The sequence below is a fragment of the Podarcis gaigeae genome, assembly GCF_964106915.1.
Source record: "Podarcis gaigeae genome assembly, chromosome: 13".
Taxonomy (NCBI): Eukaryota; Metazoa; Chordata; class Lepidosauria; order Squamata; family Lacertidae; genus Podarcis; species Podarcis gaigeae.
In genome coordinates, this window is record NC_139689.1 from 12,397,923 (window position 1) to 12,415,435 (window position 17,513).

Below are 17,513 nucleotides of genomic sequence, written 5' to 3' on the forward strand. Positions count from 1 at the left end.
ATTTTATCTTACTGATTCTTTTATATTCATAAGATTGACTGTGAAATATTTTTTAAAAAAGAATAGAAGAGTTTTTTAATGGAAGGAAGGAAGGACACAATTGTTAATAAGAATATGAAATGATCAAAAAGTGAACATAGTCTATGACGGATATTTTGAAACATTACGTTTTTGTGATCCAATTGCTCATTGTTCTGGTTATAATGCATAGCTGCTTAGCCGTTAGTAGACTGCGTATCACATGTTGACCTCAGCCTAGTTCAGTGTGAGTGGAGGAGAGAGGAAAAAATGAGGGAAAGAGAGTAGACTGGGTGACAGAAAGAGAGGAAATGGAAGTGGGAGACCTACCAAACAAATCACTTTGGGGAAATAAGTCAATCTATGATTAGATGCCCAAAATATCTGCACCACACACTTCAGATATGTCTTGACCAATTTGTGTGCTTTTTAAATGGCAGTCTAGGGTGCATTCAGGTTTTACAAAATTGTATTTGCTGAAGCCTTCATTATACAAATAAATGTAAAAATCAGCAAATATTATTTATCTTCTTGTAGTTGTTGTTTCACAGCTTTTTCATCAGCCACCCTGACTTCTTCAATGGCTTACTCATTTGTTTTCAACAGATCCACAATCAACTTAATGCTTTTACTCTCTGGGATTTTTTCCTCCAATATTTTTAGATAAACCTTTTCAAGTAGGGGCACCAAATCTCTGGAATGCCTGCCCACCTGCTCCTAACACCTTGTTGCCTTTAGCTGCCAGACAGTAATTGTTATTTATAAAGATCCTTTGTACTACCTGCACAATTTTCTACATCTGAAAAGACGTTATCAAAATATTGAACCATAATTATTCTGAATATTAAAATCTGCATCAGCAGTCATCCACCAAGTACTATATTTGCAAATTTTGAATATTTTCTTCTAAATCCTTCACATAGTCTGGAATTTTTAACAGAAACAGCATGCTTTTACTCGTCTCTGAACTCCTCCTTAGACATTTATATTTTCTTAATTGATTGCCATAAATTATTACTGCCCCACATAAATATATATATATACTAGCATTCCCCCATAGCCTGTTTTTGAATACCGTAGGTTCTTTATCTCATATATGTTCTTTATTCCATATATTAATCAGGAGTTACAATAATAATGAATGCAAGTTAGTCATGTATTGGTTTCAAAGACACTTAATAATTAATACTGAAAATGAAATCTCTCTTCAATCTATGTGAGATATTAACAATCTGATTTGGCTTGAATACAGTTCTTATTCCTAATATACATAATTATATGAAGCAAAAGTCTAAACACACAATTCAGGCAATAGTAACCAGAATAGATTTTTCCATTTTCCAAAAAGAAAATCACCAGCTAATTATTAATTTGTTTGTTTGTGCCTTATCCTCATAGTCAGGCAGTTGAAACTATCATATTTAAAGTGGGTGGATATTGTGCTAAAATGATTTACTATGTGTACTAGTGACAAATGATTTAAAATGTGTACTAGTGACAAATGATTTGCAGTGTGGTGACAAAGTTTTACCAGCACATCCTGGCCCTGGTGTTTGCTGTTGATGAGGTCAATGAGAATCCCAAGATCTTACCCAATGTCACTCTCGGATTCCACATCTATGACAGTTACTCCAATCCAAAAATGGCCTACCGTAGTACTCTGGACCTGCTCTTCAAATCACATCACTTTGTCCCCAACTACAAATGTGACACTCAGGAAAATGCAATAGGAGTCATTGGGGGATTGAGCTCTGATATCTCCTCATGCATGGCAGACATCTTAGGTCTTTACAAGATTCCACAGGTAGGATCTGAGCATGAGCTCCATGGCAATGTCTTTTTATCCCTGCCATAAATCTCTTCCCATTAGGAATTTGGTATAAAATGGAAACGACTGCATGAGATATAATTTGGGTATTCAAAAGTTTTTTTTTTGGGGGGGGGAGAGATTCTAAAAATCATCTAATGATGAGAATTTATGTAAGTTAATGGGACAAATATTGAAAGGAAAGTTATACCAAGAAAGAATATGTGTGGATAATAATAATAATAATAATAATAATAATAATAATAATAATAATAATAATACTCTTCAAGGATCTCAGGGCAGTTCATAAGATAAAAATACAGGATAAAAGTACAAAATAAATAGTTAAAACAAAACAAAACAGTAACATTAACCCCCTTCCAACAAACTCATTTAAAAGTCCATAGAATATTAATCAGATTTCCTTTTTTCCTTTTCAGATTTCATATGGTTCATTTGAACCAGAAGTGAATTATCAACTCAAGCTCCCTTCTTTTTATCGCATGGTCCCCAATGAAGCCCTTCAGTATCAAGGAATTGTCCAGTTATTGCTACATTTCAGATGGAAATGGGTTGGGCTCATCACTCCAGATAATGAAAGTGGAGAACGATTCTTGAAGGCCATGGAGCTAATGTTTTCCAAGAATCAGATATGTTCAGCCTACGCTGAAAGAGTTCAATACAATCTGCACTCCTCTGGCAGCATCCTTAATATGGCAACTGAAACAAGGGTTGTATTACCCCCTTTCCTGAAGAGCAAAGCCAATGCAGTTGTTATATATGGAGAAAGAGCAGCTATTATGTGGTTAGGAGTAGCTCTGAGGATAGCTAGGATGGTTCAGATGATAGTTCCTCAATACAAAGAGGTCTCTACAGCAAAAGTATGGATTACGACAGCCCAAATTGATTTCACATTAAACATATTTCAAAAACGATTTCGCACTGATATACAAATTTTCCATGGTGCTATCTCCTTTGCTATTCATTCCAAAGAGCTGCAGAACTTCCAAGAATTTCTTTCGAACATAAATCCTTCCTGGGAAGATGGAGATGGTTTTATCAAAGATTTCTGGGAACAGGCGTTCGGTTGTACACTTTCAAACAGCAGTGTGTCACCAGGCATTGATGAAATGTGTGATGGAGAGGAGGCTCTCGAGAACATTCCATCACCTTATTTTGAAATGAGCATGACCGGCCACAGCTACAGTATCTATAATGCTGTCTACGCTCTAGCACATGCTTTACATAGCATGTACTCAGCTAGCATCATCCACAGGACAATGGAGTACAAGAGCAGGCTGTCTCCTCAGAATGTGGAAGCCTGGCAGGTATTTTTTCCTGCTTCCATGTAATCCTGCAGTGTCACACGTAACCATGGGCAAGTTCTGGAATTTAGCCCCTTTAGAACAATAATAAAAATTAAGTAATTCCATTTATCAAAAAGGGGAGTATTTTGTAACTGTTAGGGTGTGAAACCTAAGACGCTGGCAAGTTAGCAATGTCATGTGACTTTAAGTAGTCAAGCTCGTTAAGTTGTTAAGTTGCTCAGTATATAAAGAGTGTTTGTTTTCTCTGCCTGCGGAGCGTGAAGCAAAAATGTCTGAAAGCTCCGGAGGTGTTTCTGTTATCTGTCTGCAATAAACCTGTCTTTGGAAAGACAGGCTTCCCTGTGTTGTTATTTCTTTGCTGCTGAAACTCTGAAGCTTGTACTGCAACAAGAATCTCTGCACTGGACTTAATTAATACTCTGCAAAGAGAACTGTTGCTGGTTGCGCAGCGGAAGCATTTACTGGACCAGTACACAGACTCTCTTAGTAACAAGGCATTAAATCAACATTAATGGTCACAGATATTAATTTAATTAAATAATAATAATAATAATAATAATAATAATAATAATAATAATAATTTATACCCCACCCATCTGGCTGGGTTTCCCCAGCCACTCTGGGTGGCTTCCAACAAAATATTAAAAATACATTAAAACATCAGTCATTGAGAACTTCCCTAAACAGGGCTGCCTTCAGATGTCTTCTAAAAGTCAGATAGTTGTTTATTTCCTTGACATCTGATAGGAGGGCGTTTCACAGGGTGGGTGCCACAACCGAGAAGGCCCTCTGCCTGGTTCCCTGTAACTTCGCTTACACTAGCAGCAGGCATTTAAAAGGTTAAAACTAATGAGGCAGCCTTCAGTTGTTGAATTTACACTGTGCCATAATTTGCCACTCTCATCTTCCATCTGCTTCCAAAAGTTGGACATCTTCCATTAGTCTTATTGGGAATAAGTCTATATAGAACTTTGTATTTTCCTGTTTTCCTTCTAGCTCCATGCATTTCTTCAGAGGATCTCATTCAACAACAGTGCCGGAGATGAAATTACATTAAATGAACATGGAGAACTGGCATCTGGTTTTGATATTAGAAACTTGGTCACGTTCCCAAATCAATCCTACGTTAGGGTCAAAGTGGGAAGTCTGGATCCACAGGCTCCTTCTGGAAAAGAGCTCACCATCAACGAGGACAGAATCAAATGGATTAAAGACCTGGCTCAGGTGGGAAATAGCTGTGCAGTCTTCCAAATGCCAAAATTTTTAGTCATTCAATGAAACAGAAGGGCAAGAGGTGTAAAGAAAACAAAAAGAACATTCCTTCGCATAATACATTATTTAATTTGAAATTCACTGGAATACCATTCCATTCAAATGTATGGCCATAGCTGTGACTTTGTCTTAGTCCTGCCATTAAATTCAGAGTAGCAAGTACTAAACAGAGGTGGTTTCAAGCACATGGATCTCCTGCCTGTGTCAATACCAGCCTTTTAAAGGGTTATATATATCCATCTGTTCCAACAAGATTATTTTATTGCAATTTGTTCTGTTTTTAAAATATCATTTTTAGGCAGCAGGTTATTTGCTCTGTGAGCCCCCCCCCCATTATAGACTTCTAATTTGCACTTATTGTACAAATTAGAGTTGGCTGTTCACTATTGTGTTGGCTGAGCTTTCATTGTACATGATATTGAAACTGATTCCCCACCCCCCTTAAATTTCTGTAAATCATCTTGAGAGCATGGTTCTTTCAGGCATTCAGTTATAGAAATAAAAAAGCTATGGCAACAAAAAGAAGGCATTTTTGCTTATCAGAAGTATATAAATAAATAATGGAAGAACAATAAAAACCATACCATCCAGAGAAGGCATCTCAGACTAAGATGGAGCAGTGGTTGTCAGAAAACAGATGATGTTGCTTGCCATAGCTTTCTTCGGAAACCTCAGGGGCAAGTCTCTAGTTAGTGGCATTTGTTTGAAATCCTAAGCTAGTTCTGCCTTTGGATGGACTAAATATGGACCTTCTAACCTTTTTGAGTTTCTGTGATGCTCAGTACAGAAATTATTCCTCACACAGGATGTGCCACTTCTTCACTTATGAACCATATATCAGGCTTCCTCAGCCTCGCCCCTCCAGATGTTTTGAGACTACAATTCCCATCATCCCTGACCACTGGTCCTGCTAGCTAGGGATCATGGGAGTTATAGGCCAAAAACATCTGGAGGGCCGAGGCTGAGGAAGCCTGACTTATATTTTGTATCACTAGCCTTCTAATTTACTAGGGTGCTATAGGATGAAATCCCTACATATTTTTCTATACTATTCCACACCACCCACTCACACCCACCCACCCACCCACCCGGTAATGCTAGAAGCCTGTAAGGCAAGATGAGTAAGCTGTATTACTTTGTCTTAGATGAGAGCATGGGTATAATGGGCATAATTTAAACCTGGTGGAATAGAGAGAAACTGGACTGAGGGACTAAGGGCATTCTAGAGGTGATGTCACTTTGTATGTCAAAGAGGACAAAGTTTCCAGGAGCAAATCCCCAAAATAGCAGTGTACTTATAGAATTGTTGTGGGTGATAATACAAAGACCTAAGAGTGATTTAATACTAGTATCTCCTATCTTCCCCCTGAGCAAAATGGTGAACTTGAGACGGAGAACAAAATCCAGAACGCATAAAAAAGGAAACTGTGGTAATGGGTGACTTCCATTATTCTCACATAGTTTGGAACATTCATGTACCCAGCCATGACAAGGAAGTAAAATGTCTAGATAACCTGAGTGACTGTATCCCAGTTAGTCATAGAATTCACAAGTTGGGAGAGTGTGTAGTCAGTTTCTGTTTACAGGCTTCCTATTTGCATCTAGTTGGTCAATGTGAGGACAGCATGCTGGAGGAGCTGGGCCTCTGGTCTGATCCTGTAGGGCTCCTACGTTTTTATGCTTCTCTCATATCTTTGCAAAGGTGCCACCCCTTTCGGTGTGTAATGCTTACTGTCCTCCTGGTCATATGAAGAAAAAGAAGGAGGGGAAGAAATTTTGCTGCTATGATTGTGCTCCATGTCCAGATGGGATGTTCTCAAATGAGAAGGGTAAGACAAGCCATGCTAAGACATTCCAAATGACACACTTTATCGCAGTAAACTCCAAGTAGCTCTTTCCCAAGTCATTAAGTGTGTGTGTGTGTGTGTGTGTGTGTGTGGTGTGTTAAAACTAAGAATTATTTCCCATTTATATATAACATGAATGAGGAGCCTATCTTTAGAAATATGGGCAACACATTTTAGCATCAAGATCTAAGATCATTCCAATGAAAGAATGGATGTTTTCAAATAAGAAGAGCAGCACCTGTTCTGTTAATATGTTTTAAAGCATAGCATTTCACATGTGCACATAGCATCCATCATCTTCAGATACATCTTTAGAAAGGATGGCCATGCACAATGGCAGAGCTCAATTCAATGTGTTGGTGCTGACCTTTAAAGCCCTAAACGGCCTCAGCCCTGTATAACTGAAGGAGCGTCTCCACCCCCATCATCCAGCCCGGACACTGAGGTCCAGTGCTGAGGGCCTGCTGGCGGTTCCCTCACTGCGAGAAGTGAGGTTACAGGGAACCAGGCATAGGCCTTCTTGATAGTGGCACCTGTCCTGTGGAACGCCCTCCCAGCAGATGTCAAGGCAATAAACAACTATTTTACTTTTAAAAGACAACTGAAGGTGGCCCTGTTTAGGGAAGTTTTTAACGTCTGATGCTGTATTGTTTTTAATATTCAGTTGGAAGCTGCCCAGAGAGGCTGGGGAAACCAGATGGGAGGGGTATAAATAACAAATTATTATATTATATTATATTATATTATATTATATTATATTATATTATATTATATTATATTATATTATATTATATTATATTATATTATATTATATTATATTATTATTATACCATTCCGATGAATGGAACATCTTTCAAAACTATTTAAAGGAACTTGCAGATGCAGTAGCAATCCTTGGCTCCCAGTTGGTACAAAGCAGGTAGGAAAAAACTCTCAAGCTGTCAAGCAAATATTGGAGTGATACATCTTACCCTGTTCTCAATAAAAAGCCATCAGACCAGCTTATTCTGTGGCCTGGGTAGGCAGGTACTGAGCTAACAATGAAAGAAAGATCAGGACGAAAGGGGCATGCTTGTAAGCCACTCTATTCATCACCATCTACTCCTGTTTCATACAGGGCCTGGCTGGTCCTTCTTTTCATTCCCTCCACATAGGTGGAACTGATCAAATAGTTCCGCCACCTGCTGTGATATGATGGGGAAACAGGACATGCTCTATTAAGCAGATATATGGTTATTTTCATATCTTTGCTTTTAAAATGAAGTGTAAATGGAATAATTTGTATGCATCATATTTCTGGTATGTTTGTAGGACTGGGTGAAAATGAATCACTAGAATAATCCTTGGTTTTAAATTGCCATACATTGCAACCTTTTTCAGAAACTTGCATCCATTGCCCAGAAGACAAGCATTCAAACAAGGACCACAATCACTGCATCCCTAAGATCTCAAATTTCCTAGCCTTTGATGACACTTTGGCTATTGTTTCAACTTCCTCTGCACTTCTATTGTCTCTGGTCACAGCTCTGGTGCTGGGCATCTTCATTAAGCACCGGGACACTGCCATAGTCAAAGCCAACAACAGAAGTCTAACCTACATTCTCCTCACCTCCCTCCTCTTGTGTTTCCTCTGCTCTTTGCTGTTCATCGGAATGCCCAATGAGGCAACTTGCCTTCTCCGACAAACAAGTTTTGGCACCATCTTCTGTGTGGCCCTCTCTAGCATCTTGGCCAAAACCATTTCTGTTGTTTTGGCATTTATGGCTACCAAACCAGGATCCAGGATGAGGAATTGGATGGGAAAGAGACTGGCTTATTCCATTGTCCTTTCCTGCTCCATTGTTCAAGTAGGGAACTGCATTCTCTGGCTGGCAACCTCTCCCCCATTCCCAGATTTGGACATGCACTCAATGACTGAACAAATTATACTGTTATGCAATGAAGGATCCATCACCATGTTCTATTCTGTTCTGGGCTACATGGGCTTCCTGGCCATTGTCAGCTTCATTGTGGCCTTCCTAGCCAGAAAATTGCCTGACAGTTTCAATGAAGCCAAGTTTATCACCTTCAGCATGCTGGTCTTTTGCAGTGTTTGGCTTTCCTTTGTTCCAACTTACTTAAGCACCAGAGGAAAATACATGGTGGCAGTGGAGATCTTCTCCATCTTGGCTTCCAGTTCTGGTTTACTGGGCTGCATCTTTTCCCCAAAATGTTACATAATTTTGGTGAAGCCTGAGCTCAACAACAGGGAACAGCTAATACGAAGAAAGTAATAAACAAATTGATGAGTTTGTGTTTTCAACAATATTTTTATTATCTATATGGGATCATAAAAGAAGTATAAATGAATTGGGAGTATTAAACTATTTCAGTTATGTTGTTGCTTTGGAGGGTTAGGGTTGATTTATAGTCTGTAGAGCCTATGAGAAAAATGTTCACAGGAGTAAAGCTCAACAAAGGATATTTAAATTTAAGTAAGAAATAGGAACCTAATAACCCTACTACCCTTCTAAATGAGTGAGACGCTGATTGATGGAGTAGACCTAAAGCATTTAAGTAAAGGTGGTAGATGGAGTTTTTCAGATAGTTAATGTTGATATTACAGTGGATGCTTGTGCATCATTTCTTATGCATGGAATAAAGATTTGATTATTGATTTCTTCTTATTCTATAGGGTACATGGGTGTGGAATTTTTACATAGATATTTGAAGGCAATGAAAAACCAACTCAGAGCAACCCTTACCATCCATTTTAGAGGTTATTGTTTGTGTATTTTATTTACACAATATCTATGCCACTTAACTGTATGGTCTCTCAGTGATTTATAGAAAAGTTGAAGAGGACACAATAAAGATAAAAACAGTTAATACTAATCAGAAAAGTTGCCCTAAATGCTTATTGAAATTAAAAGGTTTATCACTGGGCTCTGCTTTTTCAAGAGGGAGTGGGGCTGTCTGATCTCAGCTAGGAAAAAGTTCCATAGAATTGACCCACAATATCGAATGCATGTCTTCTGCATGATATCAGCTACTTATCTTGGCCATGGATGATCACTGACTGTGAGTTTCCTGAAATATCTCAGTTATGTGGCAATTATATAAGCAGAGGGTCCTTAAGTTCAATCAATCAATCAAACTTTTAATGTGCCAGCCAATGGCCGTGTCATCATCCAAAACATTAACAGACACTAAATGTACAAAACCTACAACCTAATATAATAGAAATCTTTGTTACAAGGACAGATAAAATAGAGGATAGTCACATATGGATTGTGTAAGTTAGATCTCTGAGTCCCCTTTACAATTAACGGTTAAATTCTCTAAATGATTCACCCTCATCTTCCTCAGGAAAGAGCTAAGAGTAGGACTTGTCTCAGCAAAAGAACACATAGACAAGTTATTTGTATGTTTTACAATCTAAGAATTGGTTGATGCATATTTTGCTGAATTGGTTGATGCATATTTTGCTTACTTAAAAACTGACTTTAAAATGTTTCTATTATTTTCTGTAAACCTATCACAATAAAAATGTTAAGTATTTTCATCCTACACCCTTACTATCATGCACATGATTATTCCCCTCATTCCCCCCCCCCCAAGGTTGAATGATTAGTGCAGAACACTGAGTGTTCAATTGATTTTAATTCAGACAGAGGAATAGGGGTGTCTGAAGATGTAACAGACTGCCCCAAATACTGCCTTTCTTAGACATTTTAAAACAGATGTTGGTTGCCCACTGATCTGGTATATTTTAGCAGTGGATATCCCATAAAGGATTGATCTAGATTTCAGAAGTATTCTGAAATACCTATGGACTCTGGGGATCTATGCTTGGACAAGAATATTTGCTTCACTAGTTCAGTAACTGATGATTTGTCATGAATAAATAAACACTGCAGAAGCGATTGTCCCTCTTGTAATTATAAAAATCACCATAATCAATTCATCTGGGCAAAGCTCTGATGGATTCCTAGAAGGCCACAGAAAAACAACAAGCCCTTCTGAAATCATTACAAGTACCTGTGCTTCATAGAGAGATAAGATTAGGGACAAGAGAGAGGTAGAGCTCTGTCATCTTGATCTGTTTCCATCTTTCCACAAGATAGCTCAAACTTCAAATCAGTATTTCCAAATTAGCATTCAGGGCTTCCTTATGAAATGCTGTTATGGATAAGATGGAAGGATAGCCCTTTAAGAATGTGTTGGCAGAGTCAGATGCCACCCAAGTCATCTTATTCAAATCAGGCTGATGTTAATAAAATGTTCATGATGTAAGAACAGCCCTGATGGACCAGGTCAAAAGCCCAACATCTACTACAGCATTCTGTTTAGAAATGGCCAACTAGTTGATGTTGTAAACTGAGAAATAGAGGGTTGCCATGGTTGGAAGGGAGGTGGCAATCAGGATGTTTGTGTTGTTTCTGTTTTTGCTGCTCTTAAACATGTTGCATGAAGCGCACACTGTTGGGTGCAACATAAATAATCCTGTACATATTCCACATGAGTGGTATCAGCCAGGCGATCTCCTTATCGGTGGGATGGTATCTTATATCCATTATGTTTTCATCAAAGTTTTGTTCAACAAGCATCCTTCTCAGGACTTCATTAACATTCCATAGTAAGGAAAAGGAACCTACATTTACATTTAGTAATTATTTCTCTTTGTAAAATTGTCTGAAAATTGCTTTGAGGAAATTTAAACTGAATTTTTAAGCAAATATGAAGGAATAGATAGGTGGGTGGGTGGACATTAACTATTGGTAATAAAATTAAATACTCAAACATCTGTAAACTTAGAAGGTATCTAAATTGACAGCTGGGCATGTGGAAAGAGTAAGCTTTTGGGTTCCATTATTATTATTATTATTATTATTATTATTATTATTATTATTATTATTAGACCCAGAGTCTTCCCTGTGCATGGCATAGCTTTGTACTGCATCTACATATCCTCACATTCAGATATACATTTGCATGCAGAGAGTTGCCACTAGTCAGATAATAATGAGCTTGATGGACATAGTATTTTTTCTCCTGTTCCTTTTATGTTCATTTATCCCTAGGTTTCAAAATGCTAGATGCTAAAGATTCACAGAGATTTTATGGAGCATGAAGAATAGATGATGTTGAAAGTGTTGGGATATAAATCAACCTGCACTGAAGGTTGATATGTCTGCATGGGAAAGAGTAGATACAGAGAGGAAACTAAAAGCTTCCTAGACTGTCCTGGAAGCTGTGCTGAATTTCCTTTGGGCTAGACTGATATACTTAGGGTTGCTGATGTCATTTGCTACTTCCTTCTTCTTCATGCTTGACATCTTCCATGTGTCTCCTCCTGAGATGCAAGAGAAAACCTGGCTAGTTGCTTTCTCCACCTTAGTTCCTCAGAATGAGGATCTTTCCTACCTAAACTCTGTGTCAGTGTGACTATACCCAACATTGCTTCAGTATTAAGTTCAACTTCCACTGATGCATTTGAATGCCATCTTTCACCAGAAGAAGTCTTTCCAGGTTCAGGAACACTTAGAAAGAGGCTAAGTTCAAAAATCTGTAGCACACTCCTATAATACAGACTGTGTTTTGGTTAAAACTGTAGAGTAATAAAGAACAAAACAGAAAAAATATTGGGGATGAAGAAAGTCAAAATCAACAAGTTCTCTCCCACCCCTGCAAATTCTTTATGGATGTCAATTCTGTCTATACGTTTCAAGGGAGTATCGCTCTGATTTGGGCTGCAGACTAATGCAAACATGCCTTTGCTTGTGGTGTACAAAAAACATATTTCAGCAAAAGGTAATCACACAAGTCTTTCTATCCAATAGACTAAGCTAAAGATGAGCTTTGCATCTTGTACCCAGTCCCTATAGTCAAGCAGTTGAATTTCTTAGATCTTGAGTAGATGAAAACTGTGATAGAATATTTTTGTACACTCCTGAAATAGCTCATCACTTTACTTGCAGTGTTTTGACCAAGTTCTACCAGCACATCCTGGCCTTGGTGTTTGCTGTTGATGAGATCAACGAGAATCCCAAGATGTTGCCGAATGTCACTCTTGGGTTCCACATCTATGACAGCTACTCTGATTCAAGGATGACTTATCGGACCACCCTGGACCTGCTCTTTAAATCATATCACTTTATACCAAACTACAAATGTGGCATTCAGAAAAATGTGATAGGAATCATTGGAGGCCTGAGTTCTGATACTTCCACATCCATGGCAGACATCTTAAGTCTTTACAAGATTCCACAGGTAGGATTGTAGATTGTGGGCAGTGGGAATTTCCCTTAAAGTGCCCCATTCCCTAATTCACTTGCTTCCTCTTTCCAGTAGACCTTTGATGATTCATAAGAATGATGTGGTTCCATAGGGGTAAATAAAAGGCATCTGAAACATGTGGAATTGCTTGGGAGGGTATAATGTGGTATCCAAAGATGTTAATGAGGGGCATGGTTGCAAAGACTGATATGGTTCTTTAGCAGTATCACTAAAAGACATGTGAGGAATGTTCTTAAAGATTCTCATTTCCTATGGGTGTGTGTTGTCATCCTCTCCCATCACAGTTATCCCTTTTAGTTTCACATTGTCAGTAAAAGGAATATTAAACAAAATCTCTTCATCATCATCACTATCTACAAACTTCTGGCAGTCCCCAGAGTCTTCTCTGCCTTCCCTCTGCACCATGGTTGCAACGACTGTGTATATAGTACTTGTAATGGAGAATTGCTCCAAATGTGAAAAGAGTAAATATCTAGAGTACAACTTGACCAAGACTGTGAGTGTGTGTGTGTTTTTCAAAGGATGGTGATTCTTCTAAAAACGGCATGTTGGGAATTTATAGGATTGCACTATAAGAAAGGGGCAACAAATAAATAGAATGATTCTGAACTCCTCTTTCCACTCTAAAATGTCTGGATTTCTCTCCATCCACCCAGATTTCATATGGTTCACTTGAACCACATGTGAATAATAAAAAAGCGTTCCCTTCCTTTTACCGTATGGTTCCCAGTGAAGCCCTTCAGTATGAGGGAATAATCAAGTTACTACTGCACTTCAAATGGAAATGGGTTGGGCTTATCGTGGAAGATGATGAAGGCGGAGAATATTTCTTGCAGACATTGGAGTCAATGCTTTCCAAAAATGGAATCTGTTCAGCATTCACAGAAAGAGTTCAAAAATATGAGCAGTTTTCCAGTAATATACTTGAAATGATAAAAAACAAACATAATACATTGCCAATGTTTATGCAGAGCAATGCCAATGCAGTTGTTATATATGGAGAAAGCGCATCTATTAAATGGCTTGGAAAGTTTATATTGGCAGCCAAGCTAATTCATATGATGTTTCCTCAATATAAGAAGAGGTTCTTCACAGTAAAAGTATGGATAACAACAGCCCAAATTGATTTCACACCATATTCTATTCAAAAGATTATTGACAATGATATACAAATGTTTCATGGCGCTATCTCCTTCACAATTCACTCGAAAGAGATTCAAGACTTTCAAGAATTTATTAAGATTGTAAATCCTACATGGGCAACAGAAGATGGTTTCATTAAGGATTTATGGGAAAATGTATTTAGTTGTTCGATTTTAACCTCCACTAACTCTACATTTTTTGATAATATGTGTACCGGAGAGGAGACGTTAGCTACTCTTCCTGCACCTCTTTTTCAAATGAGCATGACTGGCCACAGCTACAATATCTATAATGCTGTTTATGCTTTGGCACATGCCTTACTTACCATGTACTCAGCTAGAGCCAGCCACAGAAGAATGGAGGATGGAGGTAGATGGTTTTCTCAGACCATGGAACCATGGCAGGTAATGCTTCCTCAATGACAAAATTCAATTATCATATCATAAAGAACAAGGGTGAGAAATGCCTTATCTATTATGTGATTGACCACCAAATCTTTAGCGATCACGAGCACCCAGTTCTTTTCTTGCTCATCTTCTCAAATTTCTCTCTTCCTAGCCACAGAGGCTGATCTCATACAACCATAATAATTATAACCTTATTCCTCCCATAGAGGACATTTTTGAAGTTCTATTTGCAGCACTTTCAATTGTTGAATTTTCACTGATTGATGAGTTCCCATGGAATCTCTGCCACTGAAGGCCAGATACCTGCATTGTGAATTGCAAATGTTCTTTGACTGAAGAAAAGAAGTAAAATCTATCTCACAAAGCCATTGCAACCACTTTAATGAGAGCATGACAACATATTTTAGAATTCTTTCTCTTTCCATCTAGCTGTACTCATTCCTCCAGGGGATATCATTCAATAACAGCGCTGGGGATGAAATTAAATTTACTGAACATGGAGAATTAGCTGCTGGATTTGATATTACAAACTTGGTGACTTTCCCAAATAGATCGTATTTTAGGATGAAAGTGGGGAGCTTGAATCCTCAGGCTCCTTTTGGCAAAGAATTCACTATCAAAGAGGATAAAATTGAATGGCACAAAGACTTGACTCAGGTAGGAAAATAACCCCATTGTCTCCCATATGCTCCACATTCATGGTCATTCTACAAAATGGGTGGGCAATAGATGTGGAGAAATCAAAATAATTCCTTAGTATAATGCACATTTGTGTTTGAATTTATTTTGAATATCATATTGTGTGGGCAGCTTACAGAAATTGCTTTTTAAAGGTTTACTAAGTGAAGGGTGAACATTTGAGACAAGCCACCATTTGAAGGACTGGTTTCACCCATGTGAACATTCACACCCCTTCAGATCAGCACTGTGGGTCCTGTAGACCCTTAAAATTAGTTACATCCATTAAGGAAATGATATTTTTTTAGTGGTGACTCCTAAATTATGGAACTCTCTCCCTTGAAATGTCCACTTGAACTTTCACTGCTGGCCTGAATAATGGTTTGAAGCCCCCTGTGTTACAGCTGGCTGTTAATTAAAATAAATTCAAAGACGCTGCCAGTATTTCAACAACAACAATGGCAATGATAACATTGTAATTGTGATTCACTGGTTGCACTTTGTGTTTTGTATGGTATTGTTATTAAATGTTATTTTTAAAAATTTGTTATATGTTTGTAAGCCATCAAAAGACAGCATTGCCTGATAGAATAGCAGCCAATTCCTAGCCAACCCCAAAGTCAAAGGGTATTCCCATTCAAATAGTGTGCATGGACTGCATCATGTGATTGATTATGCAAGGGCCCCCACAATATTTTATTCAAGTTAGCACCCCTACCTGATAGGGTGCTCTTATGACCAAAAAGCTGCCCCTTCAAAAAAAGCCCCACCCTTTTTTCAACATTGTAACAGAAAGTTAACAGGAGTTATTTGTTACCATTGCTAACAGATAATCTGTTTTTTGTGTGATTATTTTTTTACTAAATACTAAATATTAACATTCAACTATTCCTGTGTCTTTGAATAGGTGCCACCCCTTTCAGTTTGTAATGATATCTGCCATCCTGGTTACAGGAAGAAAAAGAAGGAAGGGAAGAAGTTTTGCTGCTATGATTGTGCTCCGTGTCCAGATGGGATGGTATCAGATGTGAAGGGTAGCATATGCTATGTTATGATATACCAAACTATTACTGAAGTAAAATCTGAGAAGTGCTTTTGCAAATTGGTTATAATCAGCTTTGTGGGGTTTCTTAAATTGTGGTGTTATGCATTATTCTCAATTTTCACATAGAAATACTTTTATTTGATAGTTTCTATTAATCAGCTTGAAAGCACGCCAGTCCAAGTAGATAAATAGGTACCGCTCCGGCGGGGAGGTAAACAGCGTTTCTGTGCACTGCTCTAGTTTCACCAGAAGTGGCTTAGTCATGCTGGCCACATGACCCAGAAAAACTGTCTGTGGACAAATGTTGGCTCCCTCGGCCAGGAAAGCAAGATGATCACCACAACCCCAGAGTCATTTGCAACTGGACTTCAAGGTCAGGGGTCCTTTACCTTTACCATTTTAGTGAATATATTAGTTTGGGTGAAAATGTAATAAGGCAACAATTAGGAACAATATTGGTTGATTTCAAATTCTCATTCATTATTTGCCTTTTCAGAGATGGAAACTTGTGCCAGTTGCCCAGAAAATCAATACCCAAACAAAGGGAAGGATGAATGTACTCCTAAGACTCCAAACTTCCTAGCTTTTGAAGACACTTTGGGCATAGCTTTAATTGTATCTGCACTTTTCTTCTCTCTGGTAACAGCTCTAGTGCTGGGTATCTTCATTAAACACCGGGACACTGCCATAGTCAAAGCCAACAACAGAAGCCTCACCTACATTCTCCTTATCTCCCTCTTCCTGTGTTTCCTCTGCTCTTTGTTGTTCATTGGAAAACCTAATAAGGTGACCTGCCTTCTTCGACAAACCACTTTTGGCATCATCTTCTCTGTAGCCCTCTCTAGCATCTTGGCCAAAACCATCTCTGTTGTTTTAGCATTCATGGCAACTAAACCAGGATCACGAATGAGGAAATGGGTGGGCAAAAGATTGGCTTATTCTACTGTTTTATCCTGCTCCAGTATTCAGATAGGGATCTGTGCTCTGTGGCTGGCAGTTGCTCCTCCATTCCCAGATTTAGACATGTACTCAATGACTGAGAAAATTGTATTGTTATGCAATGAATGCTCGGTCCTCATGTTCTACTGTGTCTTGGGCTATTTGGGCTTCCTGGCCGTTATCAGCTTCACTGTTGCCTTCTTAGCCCGGAAGTTACCAGACACTTTTAACGAAGCCAAGTTCATCACCTTCAGCATGTTGGTCTTTTGTAGTGTTTGGCTCTCCTTCATTCCAACCTACCTGAGCACCAGAGGAAAATACATGGTGGCTGTGGAGATCTTCTCCATCTTGGCTTCCAGTGCTGGGATACTGGGCTGTATATTTCCCCCAAAATGCTACATTATCGTGTTGAGACCCAAGCTGAACACTAGGGAGCATCTAATACAAAGAAAAAATTAATTAACAGGAGAATTTGTAGTTTCAATTATGTTATTGATATTCTACATAGGTACAAAAGATGGAAATGAAATAAACCATTTGAAGGAATGAAATAATTTCAGGCATTTTGGTTTCATTGTTTTTTTTTTTTTTTTTTGGTGAAATGATTGTATTTATTTTAGAGTTTTTTCTTAGAGTTGGTGGGAGAAAAGTTCACCATAAGGTATGAAGTTCAGCAAATGACATATACATAGGAAATAGGAACCTGCCTGAACAAAATTCCACTGTCCTTCTGATTTAGGAAGAGGCTGA

At 38.3% G+C, this 17,513-nt stretch overlaps 1 protein-coding gene across 1 annotated transcript; it reads left to right on the plus strand.

The window, feature by feature from the left end:
* Positions 1-1,519: 1,519 nt before the first annotated feature.
* LOC310830772 (vomeronasal type-2 receptor 26-like) lies at positions 1,520-17,222 on the plus strand (the record flags this gene model as incomplete). Its single annotated transcript, XM_083710612.1, has 8 exons — positions 1,520-1,822; positions 2,266-2,957; positions 3,075-3,153; positions 4,150-4,377; positions 12,246-12,524; positions 14,531-14,758; positions 15,687-15,813; positions 16,321-17,222. 8 exons carry the CDS (start codon positions 1,520-1,522, stop codon positions 17,220-17,222), a joined length of 2,838 nt encoding a protein of 945 aa, XP_083566738.1.
* Positions 17,223-17,513: the final 291 nt, after the last annotated feature.